This window comes from Anarhichas minor, unplaced genomic scaffold (genome assembly GCF_050575085.1).
Source record: "Anarhichas minor isolate MPS153535 unplaced genomic scaffold, ASM5057508v1 ptg000026l, whole genome shotgun sequence".
Lineage (NCBI taxonomy): Eukaryota > Metazoa > Chordata > Actinopteri > Perciformes > Anarhichadidae > Anarhichas > Anarhichas minor.
In genome coordinates, this window is record NW_027466472.1 from 3,317,650 (window position 1) to 3,331,534 (window position 13,885).

Consider the following 13,885-nt stretch of genomic DNA (forward strand, 5'->3'; position numbering starts at 1 on the left):
CTTACAGAAACCGAATAAAAGGGAGGCAGTATTGCGATTATCTCCAATGAAGAAGATAAAATACAACGAGACCTACAGGGACACACTATGAGAGCTCGAACCTAAAAAGGCTGATCTTTTAAACCGATGATCATTGCGAACCAAAATGCCTTCCTTTGTTGCCACTACAAACGCTCCTCTGCAAAGAGATAAGATGTCATCCTACAGACAAGACGAGATGGACAAAGAGAGACATTGGTTACTTGTTCCTAGAAGGAATCCAGACAAGCGGAGCACATTTTTAATCCACACTGAAATCTGTGCAGAGGAATTCCAATCCTCCCCTACATCTGTGGTTGACAAGCAAATTTAAAAGATCTTTGGAGCAGGATTATCCTTTCAGTCATATCAAATCCCCATAACGCTACTTGTGATGCTCTGCCTCTGCTTACAATGCAAGAAGATGTATGTGAGCTTTCTCGTATATTTCTTTAGGTTTTCTCTCTGCAAACAGCCATTCATAAATCTAGTTCAACTGTCTAACAGCTGCGTGTCTGTCTGTCTGTCCACATGGCACCAGGAGGGGTCCATGGACAGCCTGTATGAGGCGGTGCAGAGCTCCAGTGACGGACCGCCACCGCCCATCCCCAGCCGCTCCTCCAGCCGCGCATGCAGCCGATCTGCAAGCCGCTCCTGCAGTCCAGCGGTCCTGCTGGACGACAGCACAAAGTGGCCCGGCTCTGGGAGATCTATTTCTATGGTGAGAGTGGAGCACACATGCACGTATGTACAGATTGTGAACGGTGGAGCCATGTGAACGATCATGACCAGATTTTATTGGGTCACTTCTCAGGGGAATTGGGACTTTTTGGCTTCCAACCACCAGATTGTAACTCTAAAATAAAGCTGATTATGAAATGATGGACAGAGCCAGTTGACAGCTGCTGTTGAAGCATTACAATTAATTTATAGTGAATGTGAATCATTTATTTAACTAACATCTGACTGAAAATGAAAATACGTTTTCTTTCAGGAGATGCCTCAGCTGCAGAGCACCAACTCTAGTAAAAAGAAAAGAAGGTGAGCGAGAACAGTGAGACACAAACATGCTATGGTGCTAGTGGCCCCAAATCACATTAGTTTTAGCTCACAGGAAAATCAATTTGTTGTAGGTCATTCTGTTGTAATGAGATTGTTTTAAAAACATTGTAATCTTTCTGTTTCCTTTATTGGATGTTCGTGCAAACTGAAGAGTAAATCTGCCAGGCAAGCAAAAGAGCTTTACCATAGAGTAATAATATGGCTTGAAAGGCTCCCAGTTTATTTTCACTGGGGGTTAATTCTGTAAATCCTTCCTGCAGCAGAGCAGACGAGCTCTTCAGCAGTGCTCCTCTCCTCATTCTTATCTTTAGTTCACGTGGTCTGGTCAATGCAATGCTCCATCTTAAAAAAAAAAGGTATTGGCAGCCAGTTAAACAGAATTGAAAAAGAAAAGCTTTATACACTGTGAATTGTTGAGTTTGATTGGTAGTGAATGTTTTTTGAGAAGCAGTGCCCTGAGGGCTGTTGGGAAAGCTGAAGGCAGATTATAGCTTTGGGCTAGTTGGACTAAGCAGATTAAAAACACACCTACTTAAGAGTCCCCGGTCGCCTCAACACCTTTACTCCCACGGCCTTACTTTGAAAGAAACCTCTGCACAATGTCAATATTTTCTTGTTGCGTTAAGTGACTGGAACATCATAAAGAACAATCATATCAGTGGGATTGTTGTGGCTTGCTGTCAAACTAAAGGGCAGGAACACATCTACTCAAACACCTATTAGAGGCAACTGTGCAATACAATATTTCTTTTGTGAATTTTACTTTCAGAACACACATATCCAAATCTGCATCAGACAACGAAACACTGGGTGAGTGCAAACTGTTTCCTTTGTGTTTTGATAATGCTGGATGAATTTGAAGATTGTGTACCTGAACATAACGGCCAAGAAATATATTCACCTGCATCCCAACCCTAAAGGAAGACTACAGTGAAATTATTTACCTTTTTTTTTAAGTTGCGAAGAAAATACTGTTTTGTGGATTAAAACCTGTCTGTCTCAGAAAACAATTTCATTCAGTGTCTCCGTGGCCTCCCCCCGACCTTTCATTTAAAATCCTCAATGCTTGTGATTTGCCTCCCTTCACATGCAGATAACCCCGGCTGTAATACTGCAGTTTGGCAGACCGCCAAGATCCGGGAAGATTTAGTCCACAACACCAACAATCACAATGAAGGTAAATAGGAAATAAATAGGTTAAGCTCATCTATGTAAACGTTCATTTGGACTCTCAGCATGACGCCTGAGGACACACGCTGGGTTTTCCAACCAATCAACATCAAAATTGTATCCCAAACTATTGAGTATATAACCATGTTACACAGGCCTGCAATGGCATGATGTTAAACACAATAGACATTTTCTTACTGCTGGGATTTGAATTACGGTGGAGACAAAATTCTCCTCTGATCATTTACAGAGGAGTTTTAAAGGATCAACACTGTGTGGGGAAACACAAAGAGGAGTTTTATTGAAGACTTGATTTGATCAACTCAGGCTGCCAAAGTCTTATATGGCTTCAGATAAATTGAGTCCCCCATCACCTCCATTGGAAGCGCTTTAGGAAAGGATCCTTTAGTATGAACAAGAGGAATGATTACAGAAAGCATAAATCTGTTTCAATGTTCATAATGTCACCTGACTGTTGCTTTATGAGAGACTTCATGAACATGTCCTTTAATCCTGAGGACGACAGAAATACAGAAATAAAACAGCTTCCTGTGTAACCTCTTCTTGGGGGGGATGTGGTTTTCCTCTTGGTTTTCCAGTGTATCACTAACCTGATGGTATACATTGTAATATGTTGTGTCCTTTTAGAGATGAGGAAGACAAAACACAGAACAGAAACCAAAGAAGTGAAAGGAGCTCATCATTCTGGCACAAAGAAAAAGGAGAAACCGCACTCAAGCCAGGTGAGGATGAAAAGCTTCACCGCAGTCTTCTCAACCACTTCACTTATCGATGCTAAACTAATGAAACACTAAATAAAATCACTGTCTGTCCATTGCATCTGTGCCAACCTGAAGTTTGAGCAGCAGTAAAATGAACCTGTTGTTAGTTGTGCAGACTCGTGGTCACATCACACAAGGCCATTTCGTGCCACCTGCTTGCGACATCCAGAGAGCCTCCGGTGGCCTAAATGGCACAATAATTTATCACAAACGCCGAATGGGGTTTAACACAGTGCAGATGGTCCAAAGAGGGTGCTGCGCTCTGTGTAATCTCTGGTCCACATGGCTAGAGAGAGATGTGAAAACAAGAGAAGAACTGAGAGGCCTCATGCCAGCTCACCCAGTGCCCATTCTGACTAATGACCATCATAGTGAGAAGCAAACAAGACAGAGCTTGCCAGTATAGTGGATCAGCAGCAGCAGCTCTCAGTGCCCCAAAATGTGCTGCTAAAAGAACCACTGATGGAAGATATTGTTTCTACCCTTTTCTATAAATAACAACCAAATAAAAAATAAATAAAAAAAGACTTTAATTAAAAAAGTCTACATCCTAGTGACTCTGCGGATATTTAAAAAAAAAAGACAAAAACATCTCATGGTGGCACTAGAGCAGGGGTCTTCAATGTTTTTCAGGCCAAGGACCCCCAAACCGATAGAGAGATGGAGCAGGGACCCCCAACTATATATATGGTATAAAATTGTGTTTTATATTAAATGGGCCTAGTACCGTGTATAAACATACCTCTTTATTGTGCATTCAATACTAAGCTATTCAAATAATACACAGGTTCATATGTTCATGTTTTTATTTTAAACATGTGCAAGGTACAGTGAGTAGGGTGGCCGTGCCACTGCCATTTATAAACCTTGTACACCTTGTCAGCTGATACCAATGCCAATATCAACATTGTCTGTCAATTGCATGATAATCATGCATACAAGCTATTCAAATAGATGCCTATTAGTGCCACTGCCATGCATAAACATACCTGTTATCTTTCATACAATACTGAACTATTCAAATAATGGACAGATTCATGTTTAGAGAAAACAAAAATTACACTTTTTTTTTTTTTTTTTAATTGTCTAATCAACCAAAAATTTCGCGGACCAAGTGCAGTACCTCCGCGGACCCCCTAGGGGCCGCGGACCCCCTGTTGAAGACCTCTGCACTAGAGGAAGAGTCAGAGGTTCACCAAAGTCAGCAGGATTCATCCTCTGGGGACCATGAATGTATGCACCAAGATTTGATGGCAAGTTGATTTCAGTCAAACAGTGGTGATACCGGAGGGACCAGAGACACAGAGATGCCACTAGCATGGCTAAAACAATGAGCCGTGCGACACGAGAGTTGGGAGAGAAGGAGAGATGTCGCAAATTAGAAATGAAAGTATTTATGTGTTGTTGGTTACATCTTTTCAGAGTGTCCAAGCCAATAGCGCGGTGACAGAGTCTAAACCTGCTGTCAAAAGAAACCAGAAGACTGGAAAGAAGCCAGGTGGAAAGAGCGGCAAAGAAGGGTCAAAGAAAAGTCACAACTCAACAAGTGAGACAACGTTTTTACAACAGCGAGATGAGGGTCTCACTTCCTCCCGGGTTAAACTGTCCTTTCTGACCTAGCATCTGTATGACTCAAAACCAAAGCTGTGACTAAACTTGACTCATGCTTACAGTAGAGGAACAGACTCATGCAGGATTTTATTAAAATGTGGCAACTCTAGTACATAACTTTTCTCCTCTGATGAATTCTGCTTCTTCTTTTTAAGCGTTGCAACACCTTCAGCGTGGTTTCTGTGGTATTTCTAAAGTACAAGTACACAGAGGGCTGCTTTATAGCAAGCAAGCATCCGTTCAAACTACACATAGGGGTTACAAAGGCAAAGGCCATCTCTGTATTCTTTCCTTCTCTCTTTCCGGTGCTGCTTCGATGTGTAAAGTGGTCTCCTTCATCTATAAGCTGTTTCCAGTGCAAAACGTATCTTTTCTCTGCCTTTATTACTGGTCTGTTGTAAAGTAAATGTAGAACAAGCAGTATTTCCGTCCGTGACTCCATCAGTCTGCCATGTAGTTTTGTGGTGGCCTTGCGACAGTGGGCACGTGCAGAACTATGAATCACTCTGCGTTGCTGTAATGACCAGCTTTGCTGCAGCAACTCCTCAACATGACGCAGATGTCTGATATCAACATCCCTGATATTCCAGTGGTCAGAAAGTTATCAAATGTCAGTTTTTTCCATTTATATTCTCTTCTTCCTCCTCTCTCAGTGCATCCCCCACCAGGCGCTACGAGCCCACCCATGGAACTCCACTATCTGGACATGCCATGCAAGTCAGATAGGAGGCCCTACCTGGGCAAGTTCTCCACCCTCCCCGCTCAAGAGAACACAACCCCGGGCCGACACACGGACATTGCCACCCTCCCTGGTGGAGCGACGCCCATCCACACCCACCACCAGCGCTGGAGCAACCCAGGTGACAGCAGTCTAGCCTGGGGGACCATCCAGCACACCTGCCGCAGGCCGCTGACAGAGTATCGCGTTTACTCCCACGACTTCCCCTCGCCCCCTGGGAAGGAGTTGGAAGGAAGACAGCAGCAGGCAACGGCCCAGAATGACAGCTTGAAACAGGACTGTAAACCTCCGATTCCCCCAAAGGTGTCGCGATCCGTCACAGATGTGGATCTGTCAGAACCAAACGTAAGTGTCGACTGGTTGTTATGTGGTATTGAAACCATTAGTTAGTCCTTGAAAGAGATCTGAGCGTGCCCTGAGTCTGCGCTGTAACGACTCTGATGCTCAAAGGGATAGTTTGTGTCGTTTGAAGTGTGGTTGTGTGAGGTACTTAACCATACACAGTGTAGTACCTTTAGATGACAGTTTGGAGAAGCAGACACAGGTCCTTGTTGTGAGGACATCTGAAGGACACATTTGTGTGATTCAGTTTGTAATTCCTTTCTAAATTAATCTTACTCTCCGTTTGGGATCCAATCAGTCAGCTGCTTTTCAATACAGCAAGTTCAATGGTCACGCTGTGCTAATACCACACAATGGAGCAGGTTGACCTCAAAGCCCAGTGACTTTACGTGCACTTAACCTCTCTCAAAGACCTCTGCTGATTCCCAGTGAGCACGTGCAGAGGGCACGCTGTCTGACACAAAGCAATTCAAGCTTAACATGACTTGTGAGGAAATAGTCTATGGTGAAAAGGATGATCCAGTGAAGAGATTACAGAATGCCTATGGATCTATAGTATTGTTGATTATTGGGGGTAAAATGTCACACTCTTAAGAGTGTATAATTCATGGTGTAGGCTTTGTACTCCATCTTTAAAGCTCTCCTACAAGTCCTGCAAGTCCATTCTCTCTGCTCACTTTTAAATCTTCCTTTTGGCCTGTAACGTATGGTCAATCAAAAAGACATTTTTCAATCCTAGAGATTCTAAACACGCCATACTTTTACAATTTATACTATAAACATATACCAAAAATATGATAACTTATTTTTTTATTCTATTCTCTACTCCACTTCTGTTTGAAAACTATTTTAAACAAATCAAACTGATAAATTAGAGGACCGTTCCTAACAAGGCTTTGAAATATTTCAACAAAGATCGGGTGACTTATTCAAATTGTGGATATCTCATTTTGAACTCCTCAGCTGAACAACAGCTTCTCCAGAGAGTCAAGAGCCCCTGAGGTAATAGATTACAAGCCTTAATCTGGATTGACGGGAGTTTAGGGTTGATTGCAAGCAGTGGGATTATGCAATGGTTTTGTCTTTAGAATTTCCTTTTCTACAACTGATTGAAATCCCCCACAATATAAACACAACAGTAAAACCCCCACATGGCCACATCAGAGGACAGTAATGTAGGATGCTGCTGCCTCTCACATTCAGACGACGCCATGTTTTTATGGTTACAGGTGGTTATTTTGTGATCAAAAACTAAAAAATCTTCTGTAGAAGCATCTCATCTTCATGTTTTAGTGTTCCTAAGACAAATTAATGAAATATATGCACATTCATATTAGGAGTAGAGGTAAACCGGAAAGTGTTTCGACACAACTGAGTTGCCACTTTCAGCTGTTCCTCTGTCATACATCAGCACTTCCTCAAAAGTATTGACCCTGCATTAAGAAATGACTGCAGAAGAAGACTTACTTCAGCATCATTTACCATAACCAAGTTCCCCATTGCTATTAAAAGAAAGAAAATGAGGAATATCGACTTTTACATTTTTTAAACATGTTTTTCTTTCTATTTTTTCTATGAAATAAATACAAATAATAGAATAATTATATTGTTAGTTTGTTCATGTGGATGTCACTCTAACCATGTTACATTAGGACTCACTAACTCTGAGCAGTAATGCAACACAGTAGCAGATATGACACAAGCTCATCCTCACCAGGATACCTCACATCTTATGCAAAACAAAGACCTCAAACATAAAACCTATATACAGCCATTCCTGGAAGTGGCGTTTTCGTCGAGCAGGCCACAAAGTGCAAACTCAAGCACTTGTATTTTTCCCTTTCGAAGTGATACTGCTTCGAGAAGCTCAGTGTCAATTGCCTCACATCCTGTGTGTTGTAAGGAAGTGGGCCAGCCAGGCCATCAGACAGGCAGCCTCAGAGTTAGTTAACCCTTCACTGTCAGGAGAGTGGGGTAAAGACAAGAGAAGAGCAAAGACTGAGATCTGACAAGAACCTGAAAAGAGGGGAAAATGTTACATAGGGCGGCCTCCAACGTGTCAGACAAAACAAAGAGCAGCAAGCCGAAGGTAGGTGAAAACCAAAACAATATATATATATATATATATATATATATATATATATATATATATACCAACATTTATGTCACTTTGGACAATCACTTCGCAAGTGAGTAGTAGTTAAATTTAATCATACAAAAAAATATTAATGAAAATGTCAGTTTTAGTTTTGAAGGATGTAAAGAATTGTTTTTATAAAATACTGAACCCTAAAATACTAGTTGACATCAGTTGATGTTTTTCAACACATATTTACAGTAAACTGTATTTTCCAAGTGAAGTTTCATCGTTCAAAACAGACTAACAACAACGGTAATATATACAAACGATGTAATAACACAAAAACTATATTAAGGGGAGAAGAATATAACTTTGAAAAGAGACCCTTTAATTCTGCTGCTGTACTTGTAGACGGTGGAGTAAAGTGTCGGCCTGTCAGACGACGCTGCATTAAATCAATCCACAGAGGGCTGTCTAGGAGTGTGGAGCTCATATTTAACCAGGATTTTCCAGGGATTACTCATTTATATAATTATTTTGGAGATAATGGGGAGCCGGGAGAGATTATAATGACTTTCAGTTTTGTGAAAAATTGGAGAGAAAAATAGGGAAGAATTAAAACCGAGCCAGAGGAAAGCAACTAGAACATCGCTGGTGAGGACCCAGCAGTTTAATTTACCTATTGATCTACTCATTTTCAATATTGACATGTTTGCCAGAGCAGCTGTAGAGAGACGCATTTTCTCTGTGCTGCCACATGATTTGATACATGACCACAAATGTATCACATATTTTACAAGCTCTCATTTCGAAACAATGTCGAAACCGACTAAATATCTTCTGCATATACCTACTACATGTATATATATATTGAATACTGGAGGTGCCTTTCATTTGCTTTTATGATCAAAAAAAACGAGGAACACTGTGGCTTTCCTAAATAGACAGTATTTAAGTAGATATAGAAGCTGAACCCACTGGAAAGCTTCATATTTCATCAGTAAAATCCACTCGGGCCATAGCAGATTTTTGAGCTTTGAGAATACTCGGACTATAGGACTCACAAGTGCAATAACTTGATGTTATGCAACGCTGTTAAACCTCGCTACACAAACCGTGCCAGTTCTCTCTATGACATCCTTTTGTCTTTTAATCCTCCCCACAGCGCTCCACCAGCTTTGGCAGGTTTGAGGGTCTCAGACATCACGCGACACAAGCCAAACCAGAGGAAAATGGAACAGCCGCGGTTCGTCGATTTGTTCTCATTTCAATTTTATGTGCAAAAGAAAAACGTCATATAGAAGAAAGAATGGTAGCAGTTAATTGTCAATAGCAAGTCATTGGATAGAAACATTCGCATTAAGGATTTCCCCCCCTTTTGCACACATCTGTGCAGCCACGGTGCTGTGAGGTCTTTTGGAAAACAAGGTTCATGCTGAGAAAAAGTGATGCTTTTCACCAGAAGCCCCACGTTGCGATATTATCACGATACTTGTGTGATGATACGATCTTATTGCGATTATATATATATAAACAATCTGCAACATGCTGGGTATTGCTTTAACATATACTGTGATTTGTTACCTAATAAACTGCAAATTATGCAGTTGTCAACATATCCAGAAGCTATGGTGTTATATCACCAATACTTTATACTCTGTGTTTATGGAGCAGAGATACAAATTGTAGATGGGAGAAATATGAGGTTCTTTAATATCACGGTACTACTACTGTATGTGTACTAAACCAACTCTCTTTAAACAGCTCACAGAAGAATGTGAAACTTTGGACCCGAACAAATCAACCGGACTTGGGAAGAAGATGAAGGCGATTTCACTGACCATGCGCAGAAAAATGGGCAAAAAACACAGCAAGGCTTTTTCTGAGGAGACAGTGAGTCACTGGAAAATACACACATACGCACAGCCTCCACGTTTTATTTAATTACTATCAGGTAGAAGGGGTAAAGCGCTTTGATCATCCATACTCATAAATTAGTAATCAAAGGTTAGATTACTATTTTATGTATACCATTCAACAATTTGTGAGCACAAATGTAGAAAAACAAACAAACTTGACACCTGTCACATCAAGTAAAAGTCCAGACAACAATCTGCCTCATTTACAGCAAACCTGTGTTGTTTTTCTCGCGAGTCTTATCGCTCTCATTTCTCATAAACCCACATCCTCAAATATGAAACTGCTGCTGCTGAGAATATTTAAATGACGCACCTCACTCTGACCGACACTGAAAAGCACCGTCTTGCAGTTTTGTGTTATAATCTAACAGTGATAAGATGAGCATTTGAGTAACTTTCACAACCTACATCCCTACCTGAAGCACTCTGTTCTAGCTTCCTTGTAGTCTTTCACTTTCATATAGATTTACTTGATAAGTTAACCGGACTTTGCACACTTTTGTACATCATAAGATATATAATGTCTCCCAATTAAAACTGCACATCTTTTCTTTTCCACGCAGGTTGATGACACAGACAAAGACCCAGAGGCAGAGGCAGAGAGTGGCCCTGCAGCTGAGAAAAACGCAGCGAAGACAAGCAACTCCTTAGAGAGTCTTTACAGTGGCCAGAGCTCCTCAAGTAAGTATCTGCACATACTGCATGAACTGCAAGGCTGGAGCAAAGAGTGCTGGGTTGTTTGAGCCCACATAGTGAAAGATATGTGGGGTTATACAACAAATTCCACCCAATGGAAGTCAGCTGCTGGATGAATTAACCAGTAAAATGAAGTGTTATGAGACAATCACAGCTGTGTAACCATTCTGTGTCACGTTGCGTTGTGTTGGTTCAGGCGGTGTGACCAGTGAGTCCAACGGTTCTGGTCAGAGAGACAGCCTGAGGCTGGAGGAGGACGGCTCCTATCAGGGACAGTTCTGTGGCAGAGCTCGCGTCCACACAGACTTCGTTCCCAGTCCGTACGACACGGACTCCCTCAAACTCAAGGTGAGACTCAACAATGTTTATGTACAGCGTACATAAAGGCCCTGATGCAAGACTTCATATTCATTCACTGTAATTGTTTCCTAGGTCGGCGACATCATCAACATCATCAGTAAGCCTCCGATGGGCATCTGGACGGGCATGCTCGGCAACAAAGTGGGCAACTTCAAGTTCATCTATGTTGACGTTTTGCCGGAAAAAGAGGAGGAAGAGGAAGTTCCCAAGATCAGACAACAGAAGCTGTGCAAAAGACCTCGGCCAAAAACACTGCTGGAGCTACTGGAGCGACTGAATCTGGAGGTGAGGACAGGATCTCACCCGGGATCACTCGCCTGTTTTAGTCTGGTCACAAGTGAGAGATTACAATGCAGCTAAAAGAGTTACCTCATTCTGTTTGCATCTTCCTTGATGTAAGCCGAATCTAACAAAATAAATCGTTAAGTTAAAGCTCAATAGATTTAAATTGAAATGTTCAGAACTCAACCTCAAAGATGATATGTGAATACCTGACATGATTAAGGTGAATGTGTACACCACTGTTTGTTTGTTTTTTAACTCAAGTACACCATGTGGTAGTAATCAAGCTTTTGTTGCAGGAGTACGCCTCAGCCTTGCTGCTTAATGGATACCAGACAGTGGAGGACCTGTTGCACCTGCAGGAGAAACACCTGATAGAGCTGAACGTCAAAGACCCAGAACACCGACGCCAACTTCTCGCTGCTGCTGAATATCGCTACACAGGTTAGCAACATACCTAGCGATGACTAACACTAAGTATTATGAACCACAATTAACTACTCTTCAGACCACTAATTACTGCTTAATTAAACAGCGACATTGTCAACTGAAATGGGTGGATCAGCAATTAGAATAATGAAAGCATGGATGTATGCGAGGGACGTCATCCACCCCACCCTCTCAAAGTAATTACACTCCCAAAGAAAAAACCCAAGTCTATTACCAAAAGGCCACATGACATTCTTTCAATTTAAACCCTTTCACAAGTGTCCCCATTACATGTTTCACCACCGTCCTGATAAGCTTTTTGTGATTTTAATGATATTCAGGCAGCAAGAGGTAAAGATATTAATAAAAACATCAAGTACTTTATTCTATATGTTTGATTAATTATTAGCTTTTTTCATTTCTGCTGGAGAATAAAAAAGGGTTTTGTGTGAAAGCGGAGGCTTTTGTGCCACACAGAAGAGAAATACATCCTGCGCGCTCTGAGAGGCTTATCTGCGATTTCCTGTTACTCAGATAGAAAGTGGTTAATGGGGCAGAAGGTGTTCCTGTAATCTGATGTCTTGAAGCAGAAGGCTGATTATCACTTGGTGAATGAAAACAAAACTAGTTTCCAGTATGAAGAAGGAACACAATCCACTGGCTAGTTGTGTTCAGTCTGTGCGTGTTGTATTGCAGTTGAAGTGCAAGTGAAAGGTCATTGTTTTAATCTTTTCTGTTTGCGCGCCAGTGTGACCAAACAGATGGCGGCTGCAGCAGCGTGACCTTGCCAAGCTTGTTGACTCACATGAGACTCCAGTAATTTAATCAAGCTAAAGTCCATTAGGTTAGTGGTTTAGCAACCTGGACGGGAGGATTAGTAGCTTCCATCAGCGAAGTAGGAATATTAAAGAACGGAGGAATATTTTTACTCTGTGAAAGTGGAAAACAAAAGTCAAAGAGGACGTTAAATTATGAGGTGTCATATCTAAAAGAAGAAGAAGTGTTTTGTAATGCTGTTTGCTGGGCCACACCTGCAGATGTTGTTTCAGTATTTGGGTCATTTGGCCGCTCAGCCAACAACACATCGCCCTGGTTTCACTGTTGTAGTTAATCAGGATTTAATTATGACTTATTTTCCACTGACTGAAGCACTCGGCACGTGTTTCTTTTCTTCTATAATGCGGTTGGAAACAGAAGCTTGTAATATTATGACATTTGATCTAATTCCATTTGCTTTGTGGCCGCGTAGGTGACGATGTGACGAGGGATGCGGAGGAGCTCAGATCCTCCCACAGTCTACAGGAAGAAGACAGCGACTGTCCCAGAGACTCGGGCTGCTTCATTCCATCTGAATGTTCAGACAGCAAAGAGGAAGCAGAGCAGCACAAAGATGCTGTGGACTCTTAATGTGACGGATACTTCGGCAGCTAGAATTCAGTGTCGGGTGTTTTCTCATGACGGGTGGTTTTAACAACTTGGTCAAGCTTGGTCATCAACTTCCTTAAAACATCATGTAAACAAGCTAGTCACTCTTAGTCAGCTTTCTAAATGTGTGATAAGAAGAACAAACAATTCGAATTGAAAGCTCCACCTTGAACAGTCTTGAACAGAATGTTGTTACTTCTTCTGTAACTGCTAATACCAACATTCCCAGTTCGAGAAAGGATGAAAAGTAACGCGAGCCACGGTTTGCCGGGGGCCCCCAAATCACTAAACCCGCCCCTGAAAAACACCAAGTCACAGTTATGTTAGTATCAAGTCATACACCGATAAAATACTGCTTGTGTCGACTGTAGGGAAGTGAAGAAGAGCCTGGTGGTAATGTTAATATCCAGTATCCGTGTAGCGTTACTTAGCCAGGATCCGTGTTGCGTTAGCTATCCGCTAACCACACACAGACAGACAGCTTGCTTCATACAGTAGTTAGATCATTATAAAGTTGTACGTTTTCTTTATTTTTTGTTGTTGAAAAAGTGACATTTTCTTGATTAATTGTCACTTGTATTTATTGCATTGTAATTAATTTAATGTTTTTTCTCTCAATATGAAGCCTTTATTTATCACATCTGCATCTTCAGCATTCTCATTATCCAATCTCAATTATTCAACATGCAGTGCAATCTTTTTTCTTTCTTTCCTTTGAATGAAGTGATGTTGGTGAATTGATGATTTTGAAATGTAGCGTCTGGGTTTGAACAATGCATATTCAGATCTTGCCTATATATGATGCATACTGTACAGGAAAACACATGTTATTTTCTAAACGTGCGTGTTTGAATGAGTGTATGAGAGAGCCTGTGTATGAACTCACGTCAGAATTAGCATTCAACTGTTTTCACAACTTTTTGTAAATAAAATCAAAGGAATACAATTATGATTTGTCAGGATTATTTAT

General features: G+C 41.3%; 1 protein-coding gene and 1 long non-coding RNA gene across 2 annotated transcripts; both read left to right on the plus strand.

Moving 5' to 3' along the window:
* The first annotated feature begins 2,182 nt into the window (after window positions 1–2,182).
* On the plus strand, window positions 2,183–4,548 carry LOC142959664 (uncharacterized). The gene is made up of 3 exons (XR_012956232.1): window positions 2,183–2,257; window positions 2,899–2,993; window positions 4,455–4,548. It is a non-coding gene; the product is annotated as an uncharacterized LOC142959664 (long non-coding RNA).
* A 3,149-nt stretch (window positions 4,549–7,697) lies between these two features.
* samsn1a (SAM domain, SH3 domain and nuclear localisation signals 1a) lies at window positions 7,698–13,861 on the plus strand. Its single transcript, XM_076100343.1, has 8 exons — window positions 7,698–7,813; window positions 8,970–9,050; window positions 9,569–9,697; window positions 10,287–10,404; window positions 10,616–10,767; window positions 10,852–11,064; window positions 11,361–11,505; window positions 12,740–13,861. The coding sequence occupies exons 1-8, from the start codon at window positions 7,757–7,759 to the stop codon at window positions 12,895–12,897; spliced, it is 1,053 nt and encodes a 350-aa protein (XP_075956458.1). The 5' UTR covers window positions 7,698–7,756; the 3' UTR covers window positions 12,898–13,861.
* The last annotated feature ends 24 nt before the right edge of the window (window positions 13,862–13,885 follow it).

What these genes read in the sequence shown, in the direction of transcription:
- samsn1a (XM_076100343.1), top strand. Translation starts at nt 7,757, where the DNA reads ATGTTACATAGGGCGGCCTCCAACGTGTCAGACAAAACAAAGAGCAGC. An exon ending in AGGAAAATGGAACAGCCGCG is followed by an intron (nt 9,051 to 9,568) that starts GTTCGTCGATTT and finishes CTCTTTAAACAG; the next exon opens with CTCACAGAAGAATGTGAAAC. An exon ending in AGGCTTTTTCTGAGGAGACA is followed by an intron (nt 9,698 to 10,286) that starts GTGAGTCACTGG and finishes TTTTCCACGCAG; the next exon opens with GTTGATGACACAGACAAAGA.